Below are 22,605 nucleotides of genomic sequence, written 5' to 3' on the forward strand. Positions count from 1 at the left end.
ACTTAGAAACCTAGAACTATCACCTTATGAGCAGAACACAAGAAGCCTGTGAAGCAACCTAGAACCAAAATAAAAGTCCAGTTTCCTCCTAGTTTAGCACTTTGGAAATACAGTAGACATGAAGCAACATCAACATTACTTGGAGAAAAGGGATTTCAGCCACATGTTCTGTCCAAGTCCTATATCTGGTTTACTTTTACCCACCTTTTGACCCTTCCCAGCAGCTGTGGGAAATCTAACATATTAGCTTTAAAAGGAACACCAGTGATTAATGGCAACGCGCCAGAGCTATTACTGCTCTGTTTAATATCCTCTATATTCATTCTGCTCCCCAATGTCCAAGACAAGCAAACAACAAAGCAGTTTGGGCGATGTGCACCTCAAAGAAACTTCAGACAGCATAGAAGTTCATATAGTTGAAAGAAAAAAAATAAGGTTATTTAACATGATTTACTTTGTACATTTTATAATAAGCACGCTGCTGAATACATTACAGGGAATATGGGCATTCTTTTAAAGTGTAGTAATGGAGAGGTCTGGTTTGTGAAAGAAATTGTTTTGGTGCTAAAAGTGTTTTGTGAATGTCACATGTTTGAGCAATGAGCAGGCCTACCCTCTGCAAAACAAAGGTTTCTTTCTACACCATAGGAAGAGGACATGACATCATCCTGCTCATACAAAGCCTCAATATCCCCACTCTTTCTTTGGGCTGGTAAATTTAAAAAAAGGAAAAAAAGAAGACATGGTATTGTAAGTGAATAATAGGGTTCACTTGTGTCTTTATTTTTAGTGTTTGAGTACATGTCTGACGTGTAATGCTTTGACTTTTATATGTGTAACTCGTCTGGTGCTCGGCTTAGTGAGGAAATGATGCAAAGGGAAGAAAAAAAATCAAGACGTAAATGAATAATTACTACATAAATCTTGCTGTGCATGTACGTCTCAAAAAATCATTTGATTATGCACGTTTGAAAGATGAAAAACACGAAAAAATAACCTTTAAATGGGTATTAAACATCCTTCTCTCTTAGCTGTTTCTGAATTAAATTTTTTATTGGTATAATGTAATGTTAAAATCCCAATTGTCATGGTTTTTCAGATATAAGTAGAAAATCATCACAATTAACAAAGATAAGGACTTGGGGGAAAAAAACTGTCTAAAATAAAAATGCATAAATACTAACTTTGGCAGCCAGTCTGTGTGGATAGATCTCAGCTAAAAAAGCAAAACAAAAAAAAGTGATCCAAACTCACTTGTAATAGCAATGAAAGAGTAAAACATTAAAGGGGTGAGATCTATCTACCTACATTTCTTTTATATACACATTTATTTAGTTTCATGCTGATTGAACTTCAGTCAGATGAATAGATAACTCCTTTTGCCACATGCAGTACTTTCCAACTTTTCATCTAAGGTCTTTTGTTCCGGCCATGTTTCCTGTCTATGTGCCAGCTGGCAGCTGCAAAGCCTTGTTAAAGTCTAAAAGCATACTTTAGTAACCACAAATTAATTTGCAGATCAACTTATGCAGGTATTTGTTTTAATGCAAAATACAGGGGGATTTGCATTTCATTACAACAATGTCACTGATGTATTTTTAAGTACATTTCACAAAGACATGATATTCTGTGGCCATCATTTTGCACTACAAACTAGACAGTGCATTATTTAATTCAGAGGTGGCAAAATAAATTTGCACGCGTCTAATGTCAGCAGGTGCCAAAACACACCAGCAGATTCAGTTTTAGACCCATGCTGTCAGAAGCACGGATGGATGTTAATTTCCTCTTCAAATAATAATAGTGCATTTATTTTCATGGGCACATTGTGCCGCTCATGGCCACTTTTTGAATTCTGATGGAATAATTAAAGAAGAGTCATTTTAGTGTCATTGCTGAAGGTTACAGAAAACTAACAACAATGTTTTAAGCCTTCAGTATGACACATCTGGATTGTGCTTTTGTGCTTGAGGAACACAACTGATTAGCATGGCAGCTTAATGTCATACATCTTTGTTATTGATGGTGCATGATAGAAGAACTAAAAACTTCTTAATAAATAGATGTACAGGTAAGAACTTCATCCTTTCTTTGAATATTGCTGCATCAGAAATATTTACCTCCATTTCATGAAGGTACGAACCTGTGTTTTATTTTATTTTTTTACATATTTAGACAAGTCTATTGAATGTTAATTTGAACACCACTGAGGAATGAATAAATAATTTTCAACATTTTTGTAAAATGTGACAAAGCCAATCTTTTGCATTCCTTATTTTATTATGCACAACACACCATGTTGTTCACATCAAATTCTGACCTACAGACTTAAAGACAATTAAGCAAAATAAAGTTTTTTCAGTGTTTCATGCTGGCTTGTACAATTATCAACTAACGAACGACATAATGAAATTATTTTCATTCATATTGATAAAAAAAATATCAGATCAACAGTATTTATCCAAATGCTAGTGTTAAGAATTATTAAAAATTAAATTAAGAATAAAAAAAGCATATTTTTATTCTGAGGACTTCAATATGTTGTGAAAATGCTTAGTAGCAAAAATCATCTCTTTTAATACAGTAATAAAAGGCCTACATCAAATATTTCCTAAGAGGTTGTGGTTGTTGCAATGGAACCCGATGATCACGCTCATACACTGCCCCCTGCTGGTGAAACTGCATCTATTACACTGTCTTCAACAAGCCCAAAACTCTAGTAAACTGCTGTAATTAAGAAAGTTAGTTCTGTAACGAGGGATAGTTCAACCTACAAAATATCTAATGATAAATCAGGAGCACAATTTGAAAAATAATTAAATGTTACCCCTGATAAATGCACATTTCTAACAAGAATGCTTCCAATATACGCTGGAGACTCTGAGGAATATATTAGTATTGTCAGTAAATCTCTGTCACAAATACAGCTATGTACATGTCCCTCTGCTACTATGTGATAATTCAAGCCGGTGCAAATAAAGTAACTTTGCAATCATTGCTTTTGGTTCAACAGTTCTGTGAAAATGTATTTGTCTCCGTACTGATTTTTGAGGGATTTTCCTTTTTTGTCACAAGAATGTTTTAAATTATTAAATCAATTTTAATATCAGAGATAAACCTAATAGATACAAAGTGTCATTTCTACATGATGATTTAATTTATTAAGAAACAAAACTATCCAAACTGACTTGATCCTATATGAAAAAGTAAACACCCCTTTATTAAATAAGGGGTGAACTGTACAAACCAGTTTTAGAGCTCTTTTATAAAGCATCAACAACAAAAAACATCAGCAGAATCAATTAGATAAACTATTTTTATTATAAGCTTGTAAAAACCTAAAGATACAAAAAAGGCTCAACATAACAATAGTATCACTTTTGACACATCCACCCCAAAAAAAAAAAAAGAAAAAGCTTTTTAAATAAAACTGGTCAAGTGACATTCTTCAAGAGTTAAAATGGTATTGCTTTAAACTTTAAAATGTCAGCTGAGTTGTTTTAAAACTAAATGTTTTTTTTACCGGTCTACATATTCATTCTACCACCCAAAAAAAACCAAAATGTAATTCATTAAGGAGAGATAAAAAAAGTAATATAATAAAAAAACACATTTAGTGTTTAAAATATGTTGTAAACTACTAGTACTACAGCGTACTGCCAATTTATCAGGTGTGCAAAATTGTTTCTCGTACATAAATGCTTCCTTAAGGAGAAGCAACCTTTGGCGATTCTGACACAAAAACATACAAGGAGTGACCTGTTAACAGTGACAGTGCTGGCATGGGCACACTTTTCATTTTCAAAAAAAGAAATTGAAAGCACCCCATGTCCCAAAATGATATAAAAATAATAAGAAGAACAAAAATCATTCAAATAATTTGATATATGTCAGAAACATGCTACAATTGAAGCAAATATGAAGATTTTCCTTCATATTTGCTTCAATTATGAAGCAAATATAAAAAACATTATTTTTTATAATGTTACAAAGTGATATACAATCCGTCACCTATTAGTAAGTCCCACATGAAACAAAGCATATAAGGCTTTAAAATTACAACAAAAAAAATTATTTTACAAAGAAAATAATTTTGGCTCATTAAACTCGCTTCCTATAGAAACTTCCTATGATTGTAATCATCACTTAAGTTACTAAAGCAGTTTTTTTTTTCTTTTACTAATGCAATAGAAGTACAAATATAACTAAAAATGACTTTGGAGTGATAAAATTTGCAATGTCATTGTAACCTTAAATTATACCATAAGTATAAGACAAATTTCAAAGTAAAAAACATCAGTGTCACTATGAGACTACCTTTAAAAAGGAACAAATCTACCACTTAAAACCATCATACCATCTCCTACTGCACTTCTGACTTCATACTAACAGCAGTATATTGATGTTACTGTATTTGTAGCCTAAGTTTGTTTTTTCCATCCTGGAAGAAGAGGTTTTGTTTGTCATTTGCAGTCAAACTGATACAAATCTGAATCCTTCATCTGTAACCAAAGTGATCATATTTAGTTCTTCATCAGTTGGATGGGCTCTGAACAAGCTAATGGGTTTTCTCAGACCTGTACTATTTCCAATAAAACTAGCTAAACAATATAAACTGATCCTGCTGGAGATATGATGTGATCAGTCTGGAATTGAAAAGCGGTCCCAACACAGGGCCTCACAAAAGCATTGATACCCTTCTAGTAATATAAGCTTGTTGTGTTATAATAAAAAGTATCTTATTTGGATTTTATGTGGGACAAAATAAGAGTACAGCATTATTAAGAAATTGAAATAATTTTTAAAAAATTAGATTTTCTATTGAGTAGAGACAGGAAACTTTGAAGCTCCAGCGTCAGCAAAAATTTTGTTTGACCAAGTAATTATGCAGGGAATATAAATGTAATTACACAATTTGCAAAGTACTTTGACAATCATTCCACTTCTGAATAATGCATGACTTTGTGTTGTTCCGTCACAAAAAATCCTCCCAAAAATCTTTCAACTTTGTGCTTGTCACTTGAGAAAATAATAATAAAAAAAAAGATTCAAGGATATCCTTACCTTTGCTTAGCACTGCAAACGATCCGCTTACATTTGAAGTACTTCATGTGCAAAAAATCAATAGTATAAATTCCTCCTTATTAAGACATTGTTAGGTAATGTTCACCTCTGCTGGCCTCACTATGTAATCTCTCTCTCTCTAAGATAACCTGCATCCTGGAACCTATTCAGCATCTCATTACAAGATCAACAGATTATGACTTTGTTAGGTCATACAACAACCAATCATTGTTTATCAGGTGCCAAATCAAGGACCGAGTCAGTATAAAGTGGTGGAGAGGCAGGCAAATAATAAGGCATGAGTGTGAATTAATCAGTGTCTGACAGGTAACAACGGTATAGAAAAAATATTTTTTTTAAACTACAGGAATGAATGTAGTCTTCAATAAATGAAGACATGGAATGATATGCAAAACTGTGTTAAATATCTGGAATATCATCTCACCAAAGAGAATTCAGTTTGTCAGTGATCTAATAACCTTTCAGCACACGGTGGTCTCCACTTCATAGAAAATAATGGGTGTCAAACTCAAGGCCCGGGGACCAAATCTGGCCCGCCACATCTGTTTATGTGGCTCTCAAGTCTCTATAGGGCGACATAAACAGAACTTCAAGATACCGGTTGTGTGCTTAAATATTATTTTACCGGTCAAATCAAATTCGTTTTTAGTGCCAAATTACATCAATGTGAAGAATTGTTGAATATGAATTAATTTTAAGAAGGACTGACATTACCCTACATCCAGCGGGTTTGTCAGTAACTAACCTATTGGCGGTCGCAATGTGCCTTGGCATCATGTCAAGCCATATTATTTAAACTCTTTTGTTAATAGCTAGTTTTTATTAATGCATTCTGCAACGGCCCTTTGATGAAATTCATTACCTTGATGTGGCCTGAGCTGAAAATCATGTCTGGACAAACAAGGACTTGTTTTCTTCCAGAGTCCTCAGCTCTGAGGTTGACCAATGTTAACTGTGATATTCACATAGAGAGGATACCTCCCGACTGATAAAGTGTCATATACGCAGCTGTTGAGTCCATCAACTCTCCACTTCTTTGTCGTTTGTCCTAATAACCTCATCCTAGAAAAGAAGAAATACTGAAATTATAATCAAGATAGATATATTACAATTGACTGAACAGACTGGATATTCTCTGTGCACACAAAACGACAATAAATAAATCAAATATGGACTCACCTGTTTTTGTTAACCTGATTTCCAGTGTCTCGTTTGTGAAACACCATGGTGTAGCGCGCTACGCTAGCAGGGGGACGCACAATTTTCATTTTTTGCTGTTCGACTCTGTAAAGCAGAGCCACATGAGTCAAATATGTCATTGTAGTGGATTACATCTGCTTCAAATGTGACAGCATGCAGATAATCCTTCTTACTCTAACATCATAATATTCCTCACCTCACTCTAAGGTCGTCATCTTCTCCACCCCATCCCCAGTAGTTGTTTGAGAAACCATTTACTTGAAAAAACTGGTCTTTGGTCATGGCAGTGACTCCGCCAAAGTAGCCTTTGTAACGGAGTCTGAGGAGAAAATAGACAAGTCTTCTTGATAATAACAGACTTTAAGTTTTCACCAGAGAAGCATGTCACCAGTTAATATTGGTTTTTATAATAAACGGAGCAGAGTGAAGAATATTCACGAGGCCCAGACTTGAAAGACCTTCATTCCTATACGTACTTGTATCCGGTGACATTGCGGCCGACGACCAGGTGTTTGGGCTGCTGGTCACAGATGTACAAGTTGTGATCATTCTCGGGAACCAGGTCCACATCATGGAAGATGAAGCATTCCCAGCTAAAGTCTTTTATTGCCTCCAAATATCCAACATTAAGTAACTTCGCTCTGTTAAAAGTTGCATCACCGGCCTAGAGTAAAAGAAAGAAAAATGAAAACCCTAAATTTGACATCGTTTAGAATGCACAGTCATATTGCTGTACATCTCTTTAATTTTGTTATATTACAGTCAGATACGACTGACAAGGAAACAAATTAAATCCTTTTATCTAAATATCCGGGATTATAGTAAAACCCACCGTGACTTTATTAAAAGAAACCAAACAGGAAACAGAAGCCCCATTTATTTTCAGATTGCCTCTGGCGTATCACATTAACATATTTACTTAGAGATAATTTGCATTCGGCAGGTGATGTTGACCTAATTTGCTTTAAAATCATAAAATCATATTAGCACTGCATAATAGCATGTTTTTTGCATGTTTTATTTTTAAGTTATCGGCAGGGTCCCTAGATATTTTTCCATGTAAAAACAATACACTTTAGAAAGAAAGGAAGGAAGAGCACAAAGAAGGAAAAAAGGGAAAAAGGAGGGAATGAAATAAAACACAGGTGGACTTGAGACACATCAAAGAAGTGAGGACACAATTTCAACACCCCTGCAGTAAAGGAATAGAAGGAAGAAAACCAAAGAAGGACAAGTGAAAGGAAAGGTGCAAAACACAAGTAAAGAAATGAAATAGGACACAAGGAAGTAAAGGAATGTAGAGCACCGAAAGAAGAGAGGTAGCACAAAGAAAACTGGAAGAAGGAAGGAAAAAAAGCAGGGATACAACTTCCAAACAATAACGTGAAAATGTTTTCTTCACGCCATTTAAGATCTGGATTGCCATGAATGTTGATACAGGAAAGGACCATCTTAAAACGTACATTAAATGATGAGCCAAGCACAATCATATAAAATAATGTTTTAAAAAGAATGACGCCCACTAATTTGGTTAAACCTGTGTTGTCATAAAAACGTCTGACTGGTGTAGATGGTAATGTTTTCAGTCACCTTTACCAACTGAGAGTGATGTTTTGCTATCTAGACATCGTTTTTGCATCGTTCCAATTCATTGTAAGTTTTGCCCGAGTTTGCAGTTTTCCTCTCGAAACACCTCATTAACGCCAATTTTCTTTGGTTCACAATAAAACCTCAACTCAAACACAAGGAGAACCGGTAAGCGATATCATCAGTAAACCAATGGTGGCCTCCAAGCACAAACAAACTGCACCGCATGCAGAAATGTACCTGATGGATGACGTAGATGGCGTAGTGCAGCTGCTGCCGCTGCAGAAAGGGGTGCAGGTGGTGCAGGAGGTAGAGGAGGTGTCTCTCCCGGTTACGATGTGGAATGAGGATGGCTACGTTGTGCCTTGCTGTACAGTCTGAGGGCTCATACTCTCCTTCAGTCACTGCTTTGTTTTCCTTCTCCACATCCTTGAGGCTCAGCGAAGATTCAAAGGTCAGCTTCGAAGCTCCCACTGGAGAAGCAATGTTGAGAGAAATTTAGGCAAATATTCAAGTCTGCAGTGAACGTCTGTCAGTTTCTCCATAGCTGAAATACTTACAGCAATAAAGCACAAGTAAGTTTTTATATTTGCAGTCATATTTAGAATATGCGTTCTGGTGAGTCGTTTGTCAGAATAAAATTAACCTTTGAAAATAAAACTTTAAGCAAATATTAAACCTAACTTCCATGTGATGTAGTGGTACTCTAATTTTAAATGTTGTGTCTTCCTTAGTCCATTAGTCCTAATTAACAGAAATAAAGACTTGAAAATATTGGTCTGTCTATGATTGACTGATATATGTTTCATATAGTGAATTATGTTACTAAAAGAAAGAATAAGATAACTGTATAGTGATTTCAGATTTTAAAATGCTTCTAACAGACCCCGGGACGTTTTAGGTCAAAATAAGTTGGTAACTGAAACCGTTCCTGATTTCATTCACTTTGAATAAAAATCCTGCTCCACCTGAAGAAAAGCTGCCCGAGAGTATTGTGCTTGTTTCAACAACGAGTCGTTTTTATTCTGATTCAAACCGACGTGGCACATTCTTCTTTGGGAGGGTTAAGCTCCCAAATGTATTAGATTGCTCTCAAATTAATTGGGCCGAAACTCCTCCCTAACCAGTTTCTGTTATGCTTGGAGATTTGTATAACCTTTCCCTGATTTATGTCTTCAACACTTCAAAACTTTGCTATAAACTATGGGCACATCATCAAACTCTTCATAGCATAGGTGGATTTGATGTAACGTTTATCAAATAAATTACAATTTACGGATTTTGCTCTGTTTAGTCAATTTTAGTCAAACTCTAATTTGTTTGCCTCGAAAGTCAGGTTCATTTGGAGAGATGCGAATGCGGACTCTGGTCTGCCTAAAAAACAGAGCCCTTCGTTCAGTTGAAGTGAACTCTGATGTGGTTCAAATGCATGTCAATAACAAGTGAACTGAAGACTGCACCAAAAGCAGGAAGCGGACTTAGTTTAGGACATTCTGGGTAAATAAAATCAAAACAAACATATGAGACTAGCGTTAGCGGGCAAAATGGCTCATGGTCCTTTTGCCCAGGACAAAAGAGAAATCCTACAACTACTAAAATCTAACGCCAGTACATTATTGTTTACATTTCATGAATAAAGAAGTTCTGATGTTTTTGTGTTGTTTCCTTCAGTGGTTCTTGGTGCAGTGCCACCACAGGTAAAGGTGTAAAACAGGTTATTCAAAGGGTTTGCTTTGTTTGACACCATGCAGTGTCAAAGGAAACTGCTCCTGCTGGAAATGAAACAAATGTTGAATTGTGGGTCCCCATTTGAACCAGGTCATCCGGATAAGGTTTGAAAACACCCTGCCATGGTCAAGGAAATTAAAATGATTCATTATGACCTGGCATTTTAACAAGAGTATGAGAACGATGTTATTTGCTTTCTATGTAAATACCAGCCAAGATGAGTAACACGAATCTATTTAGTCAAATGAAGGATATAGAAAACTAGTCATCATCATTTGAAATATACTTACCTAGCAATGGAGACTCCTCTGGACACTCATCTTTTTCTGCTGAAATATTTGAGTGACTGGGTTCTGTGATCCTTGAGTTGAATTCATCCGTCAGTTTGTCTTCTTTTACAGGAGTTTGTGGTGTAGCAAAGTTATCATCAATGGTCCCGTTTCTGTCCCCAGTGAAACTGGCTTTCCAAGCCAGCACTGACAACAAGAGACCAATCAGAACAGCATATTTGCACCTTCGTGAAACCTTTTTGATGGCTGTACACATAATCATGATTTTGCCGATATGACCAGAGCAGCAGCGAATGTAGATGCTGCTATGTGTAGTTTAGGAGATTTCCACACAGGGCATTACTGAAGAAATACAGTGGGTCACAGAATCAGTGGTAAGTCATCCCATGCTGATGAAACATCCTGTTTGACTACAAAGTCAGCAAACTGCAGGAATAATCACTTTCGCTCAAATGGTTTTAAGAATAAAAGTTTAATAAAAAAAATATATATCTGTCCCCAGATCTGAAGCCAAACACAGGAACTCTTATATAACTGTGAAGAGAACAAAGAGAGAAAACAAGTTACCAGATATGGATAATTTACATCAGGATAAAGTACAAACATGAAAAACACCTGCTAAAAAAAAAAGTAGGAGTTGACGTCTTTTCTAAAAGTAACAGCAAATTGCATCTCCGAAAGGAGTAGTTATTTGCTAGATTACATATTCCTTATGACTTTTTTGTTGTTTCAGATCAACAAATTAAAATTTCAGACAAACATAACCTGACTAAATACAAAATATTGTTTTCTAAAGATTATTTAAAAGTACCCAACCTGCAACAACTGCCAGGAAGCGCTTGTGATAACTGGCACAAAGTTTTAGTTTAATTCAGCCACATTGAAACGTTTTTCAAGCATAAATGGCCAGGACCCTCACTTAATGTGAGTGCAGACTTTAATTAGGCCCATCCAAAACTGTTAGTTTGTCTTTTAAATATGTTTTAGCAGGTTTTTTTTTTTTTAGCTAATTAACCTTGCTTTTATTTAAATGTCATATCTATTTGTTATCTTATGGTTTGTTATATCATCTCAATTTTAGCTATGAACAATTTTAGCAACTTTTCATTAATAGATATATTTTTAATAATATTTAAGTCACTAATCTTGGCAAATATAGTCATTTGGGGGTTTTTTTATAATTCTGTTTTTTATTATTTTTATATTTCTGCATTGTTTAGCATGTATGCTTTTAAACTTTACTCTCTATGACTTTAAATGTTAATTTGCATTTTGTTTCACTTCATGTAATAATATGTGCACCTCCAGTGTTACATGTTCAAGTTACATATTTATTGTTCCACAGTTCCTCTTCACCTCGGATTGATTTCTTTATCCCTCAAGTCTCCATGGTCTTATCAATAATTGTTTGTCTCTTTACTTGTTTGATCATTTTTAATGTGTGTCGCTTACTTCTTGTAAACCCTTCGTGTTACATTTAGCAGTATGAAAATGGCTTTATCAGAACAGTTGGCTTTATCCTGGATACCTGAGTGTGAGTCATAAGCATGTAACTGAGCCTGTTTCTCATATTTCTAAGTGTAAGTCAAACAAGACTGCCAACATTCAAATATCTCAAGACATTTGGTGTCTTGAGATACATTTCACCCAAAAGACAAGAATAGACTATTTTTGTTAATCAACATAATAGAAAACTTGTAAATGGTTAATACATATTCTTCATTTCTAAAGTCCTTATTTGTCAAACATCCAGATATTCAAGCGTATGTCTGGACTATTTTGATGTAAACATATAAAAACCTAATTCATAAATTACCTATAAACAGCTTTTAAAAAATATAATCTCGTACTCTGATCAAAAAAATAAAAAAACAAACTTGATAGATAATACAAAACGTCCCCAAACCAGCAGCTGACCGTAGTGCTATTCATGCTAAACGAAAGTGTGCAATGTATAATTATGAAACTATTTGAAAAACACGTGGGTCTGATGCTACTAAATTTTGCCCTGTAAAAACAAACATATTACCAAAGCAATTGAAGTTATCACAATTAAAAAACTTCCTCACGTTTATCTTCAAATCCTTTCACATCCTCTGTTCTTTTATTGACAACATAGATATGCTAACCACAGGTAGCTCATTATTATGAATGCAAAGACTGAAGCAAGAATATTACCAATACAATCTGTCTATGTCGTTAACATTAGTGTTTAATGATAATAATAACTGAGCCAGACAAGTTCAGACGTAACAACTAAACTACGGGCTAGCAGTCGAGTGCGGATGTAATAACTACATCATCGCTCAGTGCTTTATAAGTTAACATGTTAGCGTAATAATAGTAATAAACAACAGCCAAAACCACACACAGGTTAGTATAATTAAAGGGAAAAGAGCATTTGTATTGACAATTTACGATTGTTACAGGCTTAAATTGCAGAGCTTACCTTAAAACCAATTTTAAACGCCGGATATCAAGAACAAATAACGTGTAAAGTCAACCACAAGCCTTTCCGCTTACAGTATTTTCGAAATAAAATTTATATTTTTCTTTTCTTGGTGAACGCTGGGAATTGTATATTAGTAGTAGCCTAGTATGCAATTGTTATTTATTTTTTTCATTACGGAACGTAAGAAGACTTTTTTTCACATTTTAAATGTAATTTGTAACTTCTCCCACACGTTTCAATATGTATTTGGTGTCTTGAGATAAAAAGAAATTGTCAAAAATTCACATATTTATATTCCTGTTTCATAATTCTTTACTTAATAATATGATGTTGATTTAATTGTTAAGAGTCGTTTACAAACTGAAAAACATTTAATATGAAGCTGAAGTCTGGTTTGTCATGTATTTCCGGTTCACGTTTACCAAAATAAGACGCCGTCAGTGCAGTCAAAATTGGAGAGACATCAAGTGTAAAATGTTATTAACAGCATCCTCTACAAACGTCTGCTGTTATAGATCATATCTTTCATATGCTCGTATTTGTTATTATATTTTTTATGCGAGAACTCCCGCCTGGCCTGGCAATCGTTTCTTTTTCTTTGTTGTGAGGCGTTTTTTATATAAAGATCGAACCAAAGTTTAATCACTTGACTGTATAATCTGATTCAGCACTGTTTTTCACTGGTTTTTATCTAATCTATTTCAACTAACCTATGCTTGTGTAAGATTTGTTTGCAATAATCAATGCAATACTATCATCTGCTGGTCCCAACTTCTTAAAATTATTTATATTTTATATGTATAGTGCAAAGAAAGAAAATCTACTAAAGTTCTCAAACTTTTTTTTGAAATTAGAAGAGAGGCTATTCCAGATATTGCCAATATGTGGTGCTTTTCACTCACAAGATGATCTGATCGCTGGATTATATTCATGCCCCCAAAACAAAAGGGTTGTCTCAGGTGGTTTTAACAGATGTTCCTCAGTCAGAAATTTGACAACTACCTCTTGGGAAAACTAAAGAAGAGGTTTTGTTAGTGTTTGTTGTCAACAAAAAGAGCAATTTTTTACAAAGAGAGGCGGACAGCGGATTAAAGTATTACAAAAAAAAAGCGCTGAGAGAAAGTATACGACAGGTGGAGCAGGACGGCAGTTTTGTAGGCCTTGTTATCTTATTTGGTAAAACTGTGAACATTTGCACGGCCATATAACTTGTAAAATTAGCTTCCAACCTGAGCATTAAAAAAAGAAATATTCTATCTTCATGTCACAATGAAATCCAAAACCTCAGACCAATTTCCACAGGACTGGAATGAGAAATGCTACCACATTAGAAAGGCAGTTCTTAATAAATAATTCCAGTCAACATTATGGGAACTGGAGATATCCAAACTGCATCTTCTGTTTCAATCTTTGTTCATCAAATCCACACTTATCTCTCACAAGAATCCATTTAGAGTTTATGTTTCCTTCTATACTTTCTGAACCACAGCTTTTCAAGAAATAGTTGAAGACTTCATATTTTAAGAATGGGAAAGCTGTTTTTTTCCCCTTTTTTTTCTTTCTGTTGAAAAGACATGATGATAGGCTTCTTCAAAATGAGACTAACATGCCAAGTTGACCTACACTCCTTGCATTTAACAGAGACTTGTGATTAGCAAGTAGCAGACAGAGAGCACTCCTCGAAAGAAACACAACAGAACAGCATAGACATATGATCACTGTACAACCACACATTGCTGGAGTTTCATGTTATAGATCAAAAACAAAGTAGTGCATGATTGTGGTGTGAAAAGAAAATGGTACATGTTTTTCAAACTTTTGTTACAAACAAATTTGGTCTTTCATGTTTTATTTTATGGTCCTGCTGGACGGCAAATCTTGTCCAATTTTCTGACGCCTTTTTGCTGGTTTTCTGCAATGAATTTCTCCTTCTGTTCAGCACTGATCAGCTTTTCTGTCTGTGTTGAAAGGCATCCTTAGAGCACAATGCTATGTGAGATTCATCCAGAGACTTTATGGGCTTCCTGGCTGTTTCTCTGATTCAAGTCTTCCTTTCTCTTCCTCTCAGTTTATGTTTCCAGCCATGTTTTTGTAGCTTTTTTTTTATACAACTTTATGCCTGACCAGTCTGCTGTGGTTTTCATGATGTTTGCTCACTAATGTTCTATAAGAAGCCTTTGAAAACGTCACAACAGAACAGTGAAGGTGTTTAACTGTATCAGGAGTATCAGAGCAAAGGAGCTTTCATGAGAATCCACACTACATAAAAAAACAAATGTTTTTCATAATTATTTGCTACTTTGTGATGATCTGTCACACAAAATCCCAATAAAATACTCTGAGGGTAATGACTATATGATAACGTAATACTATGGATTATTTTTGAAAGGCTCCACCTCAGGACCCTTTCTGTTTTCCTTGACTAAGGATGTTGGCTCATTTGGTTCAGTTGCAGAGGTGTAAATGCTGTACAATGTAACATAAGTTCAAAGTGTCCTTAAAAGTGTAAGAGAAAAGAGAAAATAATATAAAAGGGAAAAAAAAGAGGAGAGAAAAGAAAAGAAGAAAATCTACTAACCCTCTCCAGCTCTAAAAGTGACAATCAGTGAAGAAATAAAGACAAATTTCTTGTAGATAACCCACTCCACATAAAGAATAAACATAAAGATGCGATTTAATGGCTTTATTTATACAAAATATTCAATTGTTTCTTAAAATGCTTACTGTAAAGCAGATTTAAGCTGAAAACTAATGTCAAAGTTTGAGTGTAAGTTGGACTGACATTTTCTGTATTTGGTAAAAAAAAAAAAAATTGGTCAACATACAAAGAAAATTAAAATAAAAAATTTTTTAAAAATAAAATCTGACATACATCTCATGTTTTGACTGATTAATTAGAATTTAAGAAGTTGAGCAATTCATAAAAAATAAGTTAAGTGATTACACATTGAATCTTTGAGTTGGTACCATGAATCATACATTTTTGTTCCGTGTACAACTGATGGCTCCGAGTTTTAAACTAGTACTTATTTAGACTTAATGGATTCATTTTGTCAACCTCCGTTCCCGTTTTGGTGCCTCATTCTGACCCTTACACTCTTGTGCATACCATGGTGGGCACTTTAGTTTTCTAAGAAAAAAGAAATCAATCGTCTTCTCATGTGTAACTTGCACAATCCATCAGTGTTAACATTTCTGTGAAAAGCTAAGTGTCCGGTTTATTGAAGTTGTTGGGGGTCAGGTTATGCAGATCATGCCAATGCGTTCTCAGTTACATCAGAGAACTCCTTCTTGACTCCTCAAAGCTCAACGACAGAGTGACTGTTCCACTGCCGAAGCTCACCCTCGGCCTGTGCCTCCCTGAAGTTGTGTCGCAGTCATTGCCGTTGGTCTTGAGGCTGATGGATGAGGATGGAGTTGAGGCAGAGGACCCACCAATGCTGCCTGATTTTTTCCTCGAAACTGTGCTGTGTTTTAGCGTAGCTTTCGCGGCCACTTTGAAAGCATGGGCAGCGGTGCTGCATCGTACCTCTTCAATGGTGTTCCTGGATGGCTTGAGGAGGATGATGTACACCTTGTTAAAGAAAATGCAAGCTAGTTGTCCAAAGCTGGATGCCAGGATAGCAATGACCTCCACAGCTGACACAAACTTGCCATATGTACTGAAGTACGCAGGGATAAAAGAGATCCAAACAATGAAGAAAATGAGCATGCTAAAGGTGATGAACTTGGCCTCTGTGAAATTTTCTGGAAGCTTTCTGGATTTAAATGCAAAAAAGAAACAAATGGCTGCTAACAAGCATGTATATCCAATGAGAAACCCAAGAGCCATCACTGAACCTTCATTGCACGTGATGAAAATGATCTCATCAATGTCATAGTTTCTGTAGCTTGAAGGAGGGGCATTGTAAAGCCAGACCACACATATCATGACTTGGACAAATGTGCACAGAAACACCAGGAGAAACTGTAAATTCAAACCCCACCATTTACGATGGAGACTTGTAGGGATCTTTGCCTCAAATACTAAAAGCACTCTGTTAGTTTTCACAAGGATGCAGGAGATGCAGAGAACAAAGCTGATCCCGAAGGCCGGCTGCCTTAAGCGACATGTCCAGTCCTGTGGTTCTCCGATGAAGACTAAAGAACTGGAGAAGCAGCAGATTAGTGAGAACAGGAGGACGTAGGACAGTTCCCGGTTGGTGGCTTTCACTATTGGGGTATTGCGGAATCGGATAAAAACTCCCATCACAAAGGTTGTCAAGACAACACCAACCACAGCACATATGGCCAAAGCTATCCCAAAAGGTTCTGTCCAAGAGAGGAACTCTATTTCTTTCAGGAAACAGAACGTATGGTTCCCATTGGACCAAGAGTTGTTTGGACACTTGGTGCAGACGCTGGCATCTGTGTAAAGCCAAAAACACAATCTGTTTTAGAAACTAAAATAATTACAGGGACTACCATGAGGAGCATAGCATTTTACCTCTGTGATTACTATACTCTCCGTCGGAACAGTCAGTGCATTCAAAGCAGCATGTGGGCATGCTGTCAATGATTCCTTTTCTTGTGCCAGGTTCACAGTCCTCACTGCAGTTAGAGAACGGCACCTGCAAACAGTAAACAAGTTGCATGAGAAGAACAGCAACAAAAAAACAAATATATGACAAATAGAGTAGCAGTAAAAACCTGGATGCATTTCCTCACTGAAAATAAGATTATTGTTAAGATGTTAGACAAATGAATACAAATGTTTTCAGATTTGATTAGTAACTTAAGTGTGTGCTTTATGGGGATAGAGGAGAACAAAAAGTGACACACATATAAAGATGTGCTGACATTTCTCCTGTTCGTGCTAATATCAGTACTTAGCAACGTGTAGATATTCTGCTGCGTTTGAACCTCTGGTCCACTCTGGAGTTTGTTTGTTTTTTTTTTTTAAATAAACTTTGATTATGAGAAACACTTTCCAGAATGAAATGATTGACAATTAAGAAAAAATGTTGCCAAGGAAAACAAAATACAAAGTTCAAATTAGTATTATTATGGAGAAGTTTAGAAAACTTGGTTTTGCATTGCATAAGCAATGATCAGGATCTCCATCAAACACTACTGCCTCCCAATGTCTTTGATTTTACAGTTTTTTAACTGGAATTCAGTAACCATGAGGAGGTTTTTTTCTTTTTTTCAGAATCTAAAATACTGATTTAAGAAAATATCCTGGCAGCTCTAATTTGCACCTTAAGCAAATTTTCTGTGGCTTTCATGCAAGTTCTAGCACCTTGCGTGTTGACTGGTTGCTTTCTGTTTGTATATCTATAAAATATATGTATACTTTATATAAATTTATATACATATAAATTTATATCTATACTGTTTTTATACATATAAAAACAGTATAAGATTTTATGGACTTTATACTCCATAAAGGGGCAAATAAAGTGGCAATATGTAACTTTTGTAAAAAAGAAAAAGAAAAAAAAAGTTATATTTGTTAAAACTGTCACTATGTCATCATAGTATATGGCAGTATAATAATCTGCCATATAATACTGAGACAGATTAAGAGGAGTTAAGATAAGTCAGATAAGAGACAGATCTCTTAAGAGACAGATCAATAAATCAAGAGATCTGCTCCTTGGTTTATGTCTTTCTTGGCCACGTCAGATTCAGAGCAGCTTAAAGACACCAATAGAACCACATCATCTGCAAAAGTAAAGGTGGCCCTGAAGTTTCCAGACCAGAGATCTTCATCTCCATGACAAACCTTGAGATCATTTCCAAGAATACCACAAACAGGACCAGGGACAATGAGCAACCCTGGCGGACTTCAACATAAGACATCAGTGTACTTTAAGAATATCGTTATCTTAATTTGACTGACCTCTGAATCGCATCCATTCCAAAGAATCTTTGTCTTGTCAATGGACAGTTTGCCCCCCTTCTTCGCATGAATATTGTAGTATCCAACTTCCTTAAACATCACGGAGCCGTCTTCAGTGGATCTCTGCCAGTTTATAATGGTATAGTTTGCTACCAGGTCTGCATTTTCATCAAAGTGCATCTTTTCACCCATGCTGTTGGTGTAGTTCAAATGTCTCAGCTGTTTCAGTACCTATGACAAACACCAATATATTTAGATGATTTACACATTTGTAAACTTGGTTTTGTAAAACTGTCTTAATCATTTACGAAACATGTTACCTGCCATGCTTCAATTTTCCTAATATCTGCACAGGAATTGTTTGCAAAAAGTCCACGTCCAGGTGTGCAGGTAAATATGTCCTGCAGGGCCTGTGCAATGGAATAAACCGCTACATACGCATTATAGGAAATACGAAGGTGTGTGTAGTCCAAGTATGGGGTCTCAACACTTGTAATATCTTCCTCACCAGTACACAAGGGTCTGAAACTAGTGCTGCCATTCTCACTTTCTTGAAGTCTTGGGCTGTGTTCTAGGTAACAGTTAAAGGTTTCTTCCCAAAACTCTCTGACAAATTCATTATGGCTGTCTTTCTTCGGCTGGACCTGCTGTAAGAACTCCCTAAAGCCGGGTATAAGTCCTGCTCTTAAAGCAAAACCAATAGTTCCTCCAACAACGTCTAAATATTCTGGTTTAGCGATGAGAGAAGAGCTCGCCCATGCTTCACTAGCTAGCCAGGTGCGATCTGTGATGTTTCTCCTGACCATCTCTTTGATTAACGGCTCAATGTCTGGGCCACCAGCAAAAACAACAATTACTTTAGCTGTGGAGTTTTCGATTCTGTCGGCCAGAGCTCGGATCTCATAATCCTCAAAGTACTGAGAAATAAGTTCATTCAGATGAATGCAGATGTCTCGCTCTTCCATTTCTTTTTCAAACTTTTCTATTCCTGGGCGCCCATAGTCATCATCCGAAGCAACAGCAATCACCCAGTTCCACTGGAAGTACTCTATGATGTCTGCCATGGCCGTGGCCTGGTATTCATCTGTTGGAATGGTTCTCATGAAAGACTTGTACTGATTTTTGTTGCTCAGGAGTCGGCTGGAAGAAGCATAGCTGATCTGAAACAGGAAAGATTTATATTTCAAGCTCATGTTGCTTAACCACAGAAAACTTTGTTCTGTGTATATTCAAGTACTCTGCATACTTTTATCATCAACTTTACTTTGATTCTTAATTTAACCTCACAGATATGTTGGATCGATAAATTTGGTTACAAACTGACCAGATACTGACCTGAGGGATGTAGAAGAGACCAAGGAGGTTGGCAACTGCTGTGGAGACCGCAGATCCAGCAGCCCCTACAACTGCAATGGTTGATGGGATGTGATCAGTGCAGTTGCAAAACTCGTCTAAATTCAGGGAGTCAATCTTGTTTTGAGCCACAAAACTGAGGGTAGCCTCCAAGGCTTTCGACACTGTGTTGCATGTGTCAAAGATCCTGTAGCCCAGGGTGATGTTGGGCAGTAAAATGCTGCTGTTGTTGATCTCCTCAATGGCAAAAATCATTGCCTGCAGCCAGCGAAAACCTCGGAAATTGAATCTGTCAAAATAAACAAGATGAGTTCAACAAATTCAGTGTTGAAAATTATTTAAGTAAATGTATATGCAGCACACTCGCACATTTGCTGGTCAACTTCCCCCCCATGCCATATGTCATCTCATTCTTCTGCAGTTTTCATTTTGTACTGGACTTTTATAGGTGCAAAAGGGTCTACACCAACTGGAACTTTTCATTTTGATCCTGTTTCGTGTTTATAACTAGCTCTGAGATATCATTTGAAAGCTGGTGAGATGAAAAAATGTCTATGGTCTACTTCAGACAAATCATTTTCTGACTAAAAGGAATAATAACAGATTAATCATTTAGGTTGTAAAGACAAATCAACTAACCTAAATGTTTGTTTTTTTTCCTAAAAGAATGATATAAAAATGAGGTATTATACCATATTGAGAATATGTGTAGGGAGCTAAAGATAAAGGTGATAATAAATGGCCTTGTACCATCATCAAAGACTTGATTTATATATTTTTTAAATTTAACCATAATTTTTAGGTTTCTTCCCAAAAGAGATAAAATCTCTTTTCAGTCAAGAGGCAGATTGTGTAACAAAACATTTAAAAGTCATATACATTCACTTAAAGCTGCATTTTATTAAAATGTATAAACTTTACATATTGGTTAAAACTGTTGCAATAGAGTTCATATAAGCACTATTTTATCATCCAAGCAACACATGTGTCATGAAGCTAAATGTGGAGAGTGAATATAACTTGCTTTTCAACTCTTGCCATTCTGCCGTTTTAAAAAAATATTGTGCCCTGTGAAGACACCATGAGATTTTCTTTCAGTTTTATTTGAAATGCCAGGAAATATTCATTAAGTCTCTACTTGCATATTTTTTTGCTACCATATTTTAAAAACTGGTTTGGTGAGTTAGTCACAAACATCACAAATCTTACCGAACACATTGTGTAGATTCGGGACGAGCTGCTAGGTCCTGGTCTTTAGATGCAACACCAAAGTGCATGGGGAAAAGACCTCCAAGCAAAATGTCTCCAGTCATCTGTGCTCTCTGGTGGGGCCCGTATGTTGAAATCACATAATTGGACCCCAACACTATCAGATAACACAGGAACAGTCTCATTTTCAATTGGGTAGGAGTATTTTCTGTGCCTTGTCAAGATCAAGGTGGTATTATGCTCTTCTTCCGCCACTCTCCTTGATGCTCTGATTTCTTTTATTCATGTTTGTAATTGTGAGAATAATTACCTGTGGGAGAAATAAAAAAGGGAAAGCATGTTTTGCCTTTTCAGACAACAAAATGAAATTAGCATATATTAGAGTTTTGCGCATAATAAACCTCAAGTGCTAAGATCGCTTTTCTATATATAAAATAACAAGGACTACATTACAAATAAAGCAACAGTTAATCACTGACCAACAGTTCGTTTAATATGCAAGTTATTTGGGTAATAATATTAGACAGACACAAAATTGAACATTTCTCTCCTGAGTAATAAGGTCAGCATACTACTTGAAATACGCCGAACAGACTCAGGATTTCCACAGCTGAGAGCTGAGTCACACCATAACGACCCTCCTGCAGGCAGACCTTAAAGCTGTGGCCAGTGAACTGCAGTAACCATGGAGAAAGTCCATGGCTGCTCCTCCAAAACTAGTTAATACTCCTGGAAAAATGCTGGAGCAGAGCTCTGATAATGAAGTCACTACTTCCCCTGAAACGTTTTTTGGAGGAAGGAATGGTAGAAGAGCTCTTGTAGTGTCCAAGGGAAATGTTTCCTTGAAAAATAATACAACTTCCTAGTTTAAAAAGTGAAGGGCCTTTTCTTTTTGTTTAATGTAAAAAAGTAAACAAAACGCTACAGATTTTTGTGTGCTTCCACATCAAAGAAAAATAAATAAATATACTTAATAGGAAGTTAAAATAAGTGCCCTCCAAGTCCCAAGAGACATGTTATTTTCTGATTTAAGCTAGAAAAAAACCTTAAAATATTTTGTTGCATTTTCTTTGCAACTTTGAACAATTTTCAACTACAAAAACGAAAGTTAAAGATGAATCATAAGGAGAAAACTTACCATCCGAGTTCTTCCAAAGCAGAAAACCTCAAACAGTCATCCTGCAGCTCTTACACAGCTTCAAGCACTTTATCTGAAATGTCCAGGATGCTGAATGAATTCAAAGGACTCTGCTGCCGTCCAAACCTCTTTCTGTTGGATAAATCATTAACAGAGAGAAGGATTGTTCATTTCCTTCAGCTAATGAAGTCTGCTCATGGTTAATTCCTCCCAAAGTGATCACAAAGTAAAGTTGTCTCGTATTTTTACGTTATTGCTACTGTCAATTATTCTTTAGCCACTTTTCAAGCAGATAAAGAATAAGTATGGGCTAAGGTACAGGTGCAGACAAATATATTAATACCTTCCTGTAGTAAAAGTCATCTTTTACTACAGGAGGGTTATATCTCAGTAAAGTACAAGTACTTTGAAGATTTGTTCAGTGGATTAAAAAAAATAATAATTTTAGTTTTTAACAAAACAGCACAGTTGTTGGTGCTCTTGCTGCTAATATGCTGCACAAACTACTTTTGCAAAAAAAAAAGAGCATTGTGCTCAATAATATTTCACAAGACTAAAATTTTAGAGGGCACAAGAAGAGAGATGTTTAGATAATACTGTTTACACAGTCTCTCTAGTTATGCAAAGTCCTGGGTTCTAGCTTACACTCATTTTCTTTAGCTCTCCTGTATGTTTTCTA

The 22,605-nt window shown here is 35.8% G+C and overlaps 2 protein-coding genes across 3 annotated transcripts; both read right to left on the bottom strand.

The window, feature by feature from the left end:
- Nucleotides 1-3,298: 3,298 nt before the first annotated feature.
- Nucleotides 3,299-12,409, bottom strand: b4galt4 (UDP-Gal:betaGlcNAc beta 1,4- galactosyltransferase, polypeptide 4). Of its 2 annotated transcripts, XM_008427003.2 has the most exons (7): nt 12,340-12,409; nt 9,891-10,424; nt 8,113-8,345; nt 6,762-6,949; nt 6,482-6,604; nt 6,265-6,369; nt 3,299-6,147 (listed from the first exon to the last, which is right to left on the bottom strand). In XM_008427003.2, the coding sequence occupies exons 2-7, from the start codon at nt 10,150-10,152 to the stop codon at nt 6,012-6,014; spliced, it is 1,047 nt and encodes a 348-aa protein (XP_008425225.1). In that variant the 5' UTR covers nt 10,153-10,424; nt 12,340-12,409; the 3' UTR covers nt 3,299-6,011. The 2 variants fall into 2 exon arrangements, with proteins under 2 accessions (XP_008425225.1, XP_017164246.1); XM_017308757.1 differs by lacking the exon at nt 12,340-12,409 and having other exon boundaries at nt 9,891-12,318.
- A 2,737-nt stretch (nt 12,410-15,146) lies between these two features.
- casr (calcium-sensing receptor) lies at nt 15,147-21,974 on the bottom strand. The gene is made up of 7 exons (XM_008427002.1): nt 21,927-21,974; nt 20,789-21,098; nt 19,562-19,868; nt 18,547-19,386; nt 18,227-18,457; nt 16,829-16,952; nt 15,147-16,749 (listed from the first exon to the last, which is right to left on the bottom strand). Exons 2-7 carry the CDS (start codon nt 20,971-20,973, stop codon nt 15,614-15,616), a joined length of 2,823 nt encoding a protein of 940 aa, XP_008425224.1. The 5' UTR covers nt 20,974-21,098; nt 21,927-21,974; the 3' UTR covers nt 15,147-15,613.
- Between the last annotated feature and the right edge of the window lie 631 nt (nt 21,975-22,605).

This window comes from Poecilia reticulata, linkage group LG14, assembly GCF_000633615.1.
Source record: "Poecilia reticulata strain Guanapo linkage group LG14, Guppy_female_1.0+MT, whole genome shotgun sequence".
NCBI lineage: Eukaryota > Metazoa > Chordata > Actinopteri > Cyprinodontiformes > Poeciliidae > Poecilia > Poecilia reticulata.

Excerpts from the sequence above, each read along its gene's own strand:
- casr (XM_008427002.1), bottom strand. The coding sequence starts at position 20,973 with ATGAGACTGTTCCTGTGTTATCTGATAGTGTTGGGGTCCAATTATGTG. Across the intron at positions 19,387-19,561 it reads GTCTCTTCTACATCCCTCAG|ATCAGCTATGCTTCTTCCAG; the intron begins GTCAGTATCTGG and ends TTCCTGTTTCAG. Across the intron at positions 16,953-18,226 it reads GGAATGGATGCGATTCAGAG|GTGCCGTTCTCTAACTGCAG; the intron begins GTCAGTCAAATT and ends TACTGTTTGCAG.
- b4galt4 (XM_008427003.2), bottom strand. The coding sequence starts at position 10,152 with ATGATTATGTGTACAGCCATCAAAAAGGTTTCACGAAGGTGCAAATAT. Across the intron at positions 8,346-9,890 it reads AGAGGAGTCTCCATTGCTAG|TGGGAGCTTCGAAGCTGACC; the intron begins GTAAGTATATTT and ends TTGCTTCTCCAG. Across the intron at positions 6,370-6,481 it reads GATGACGACCTTAGAGTGAG|AGTCGAACAGCAAAAAATGA; the intron begins GTGAGGAATATT and ends TCTGCTTTACAG.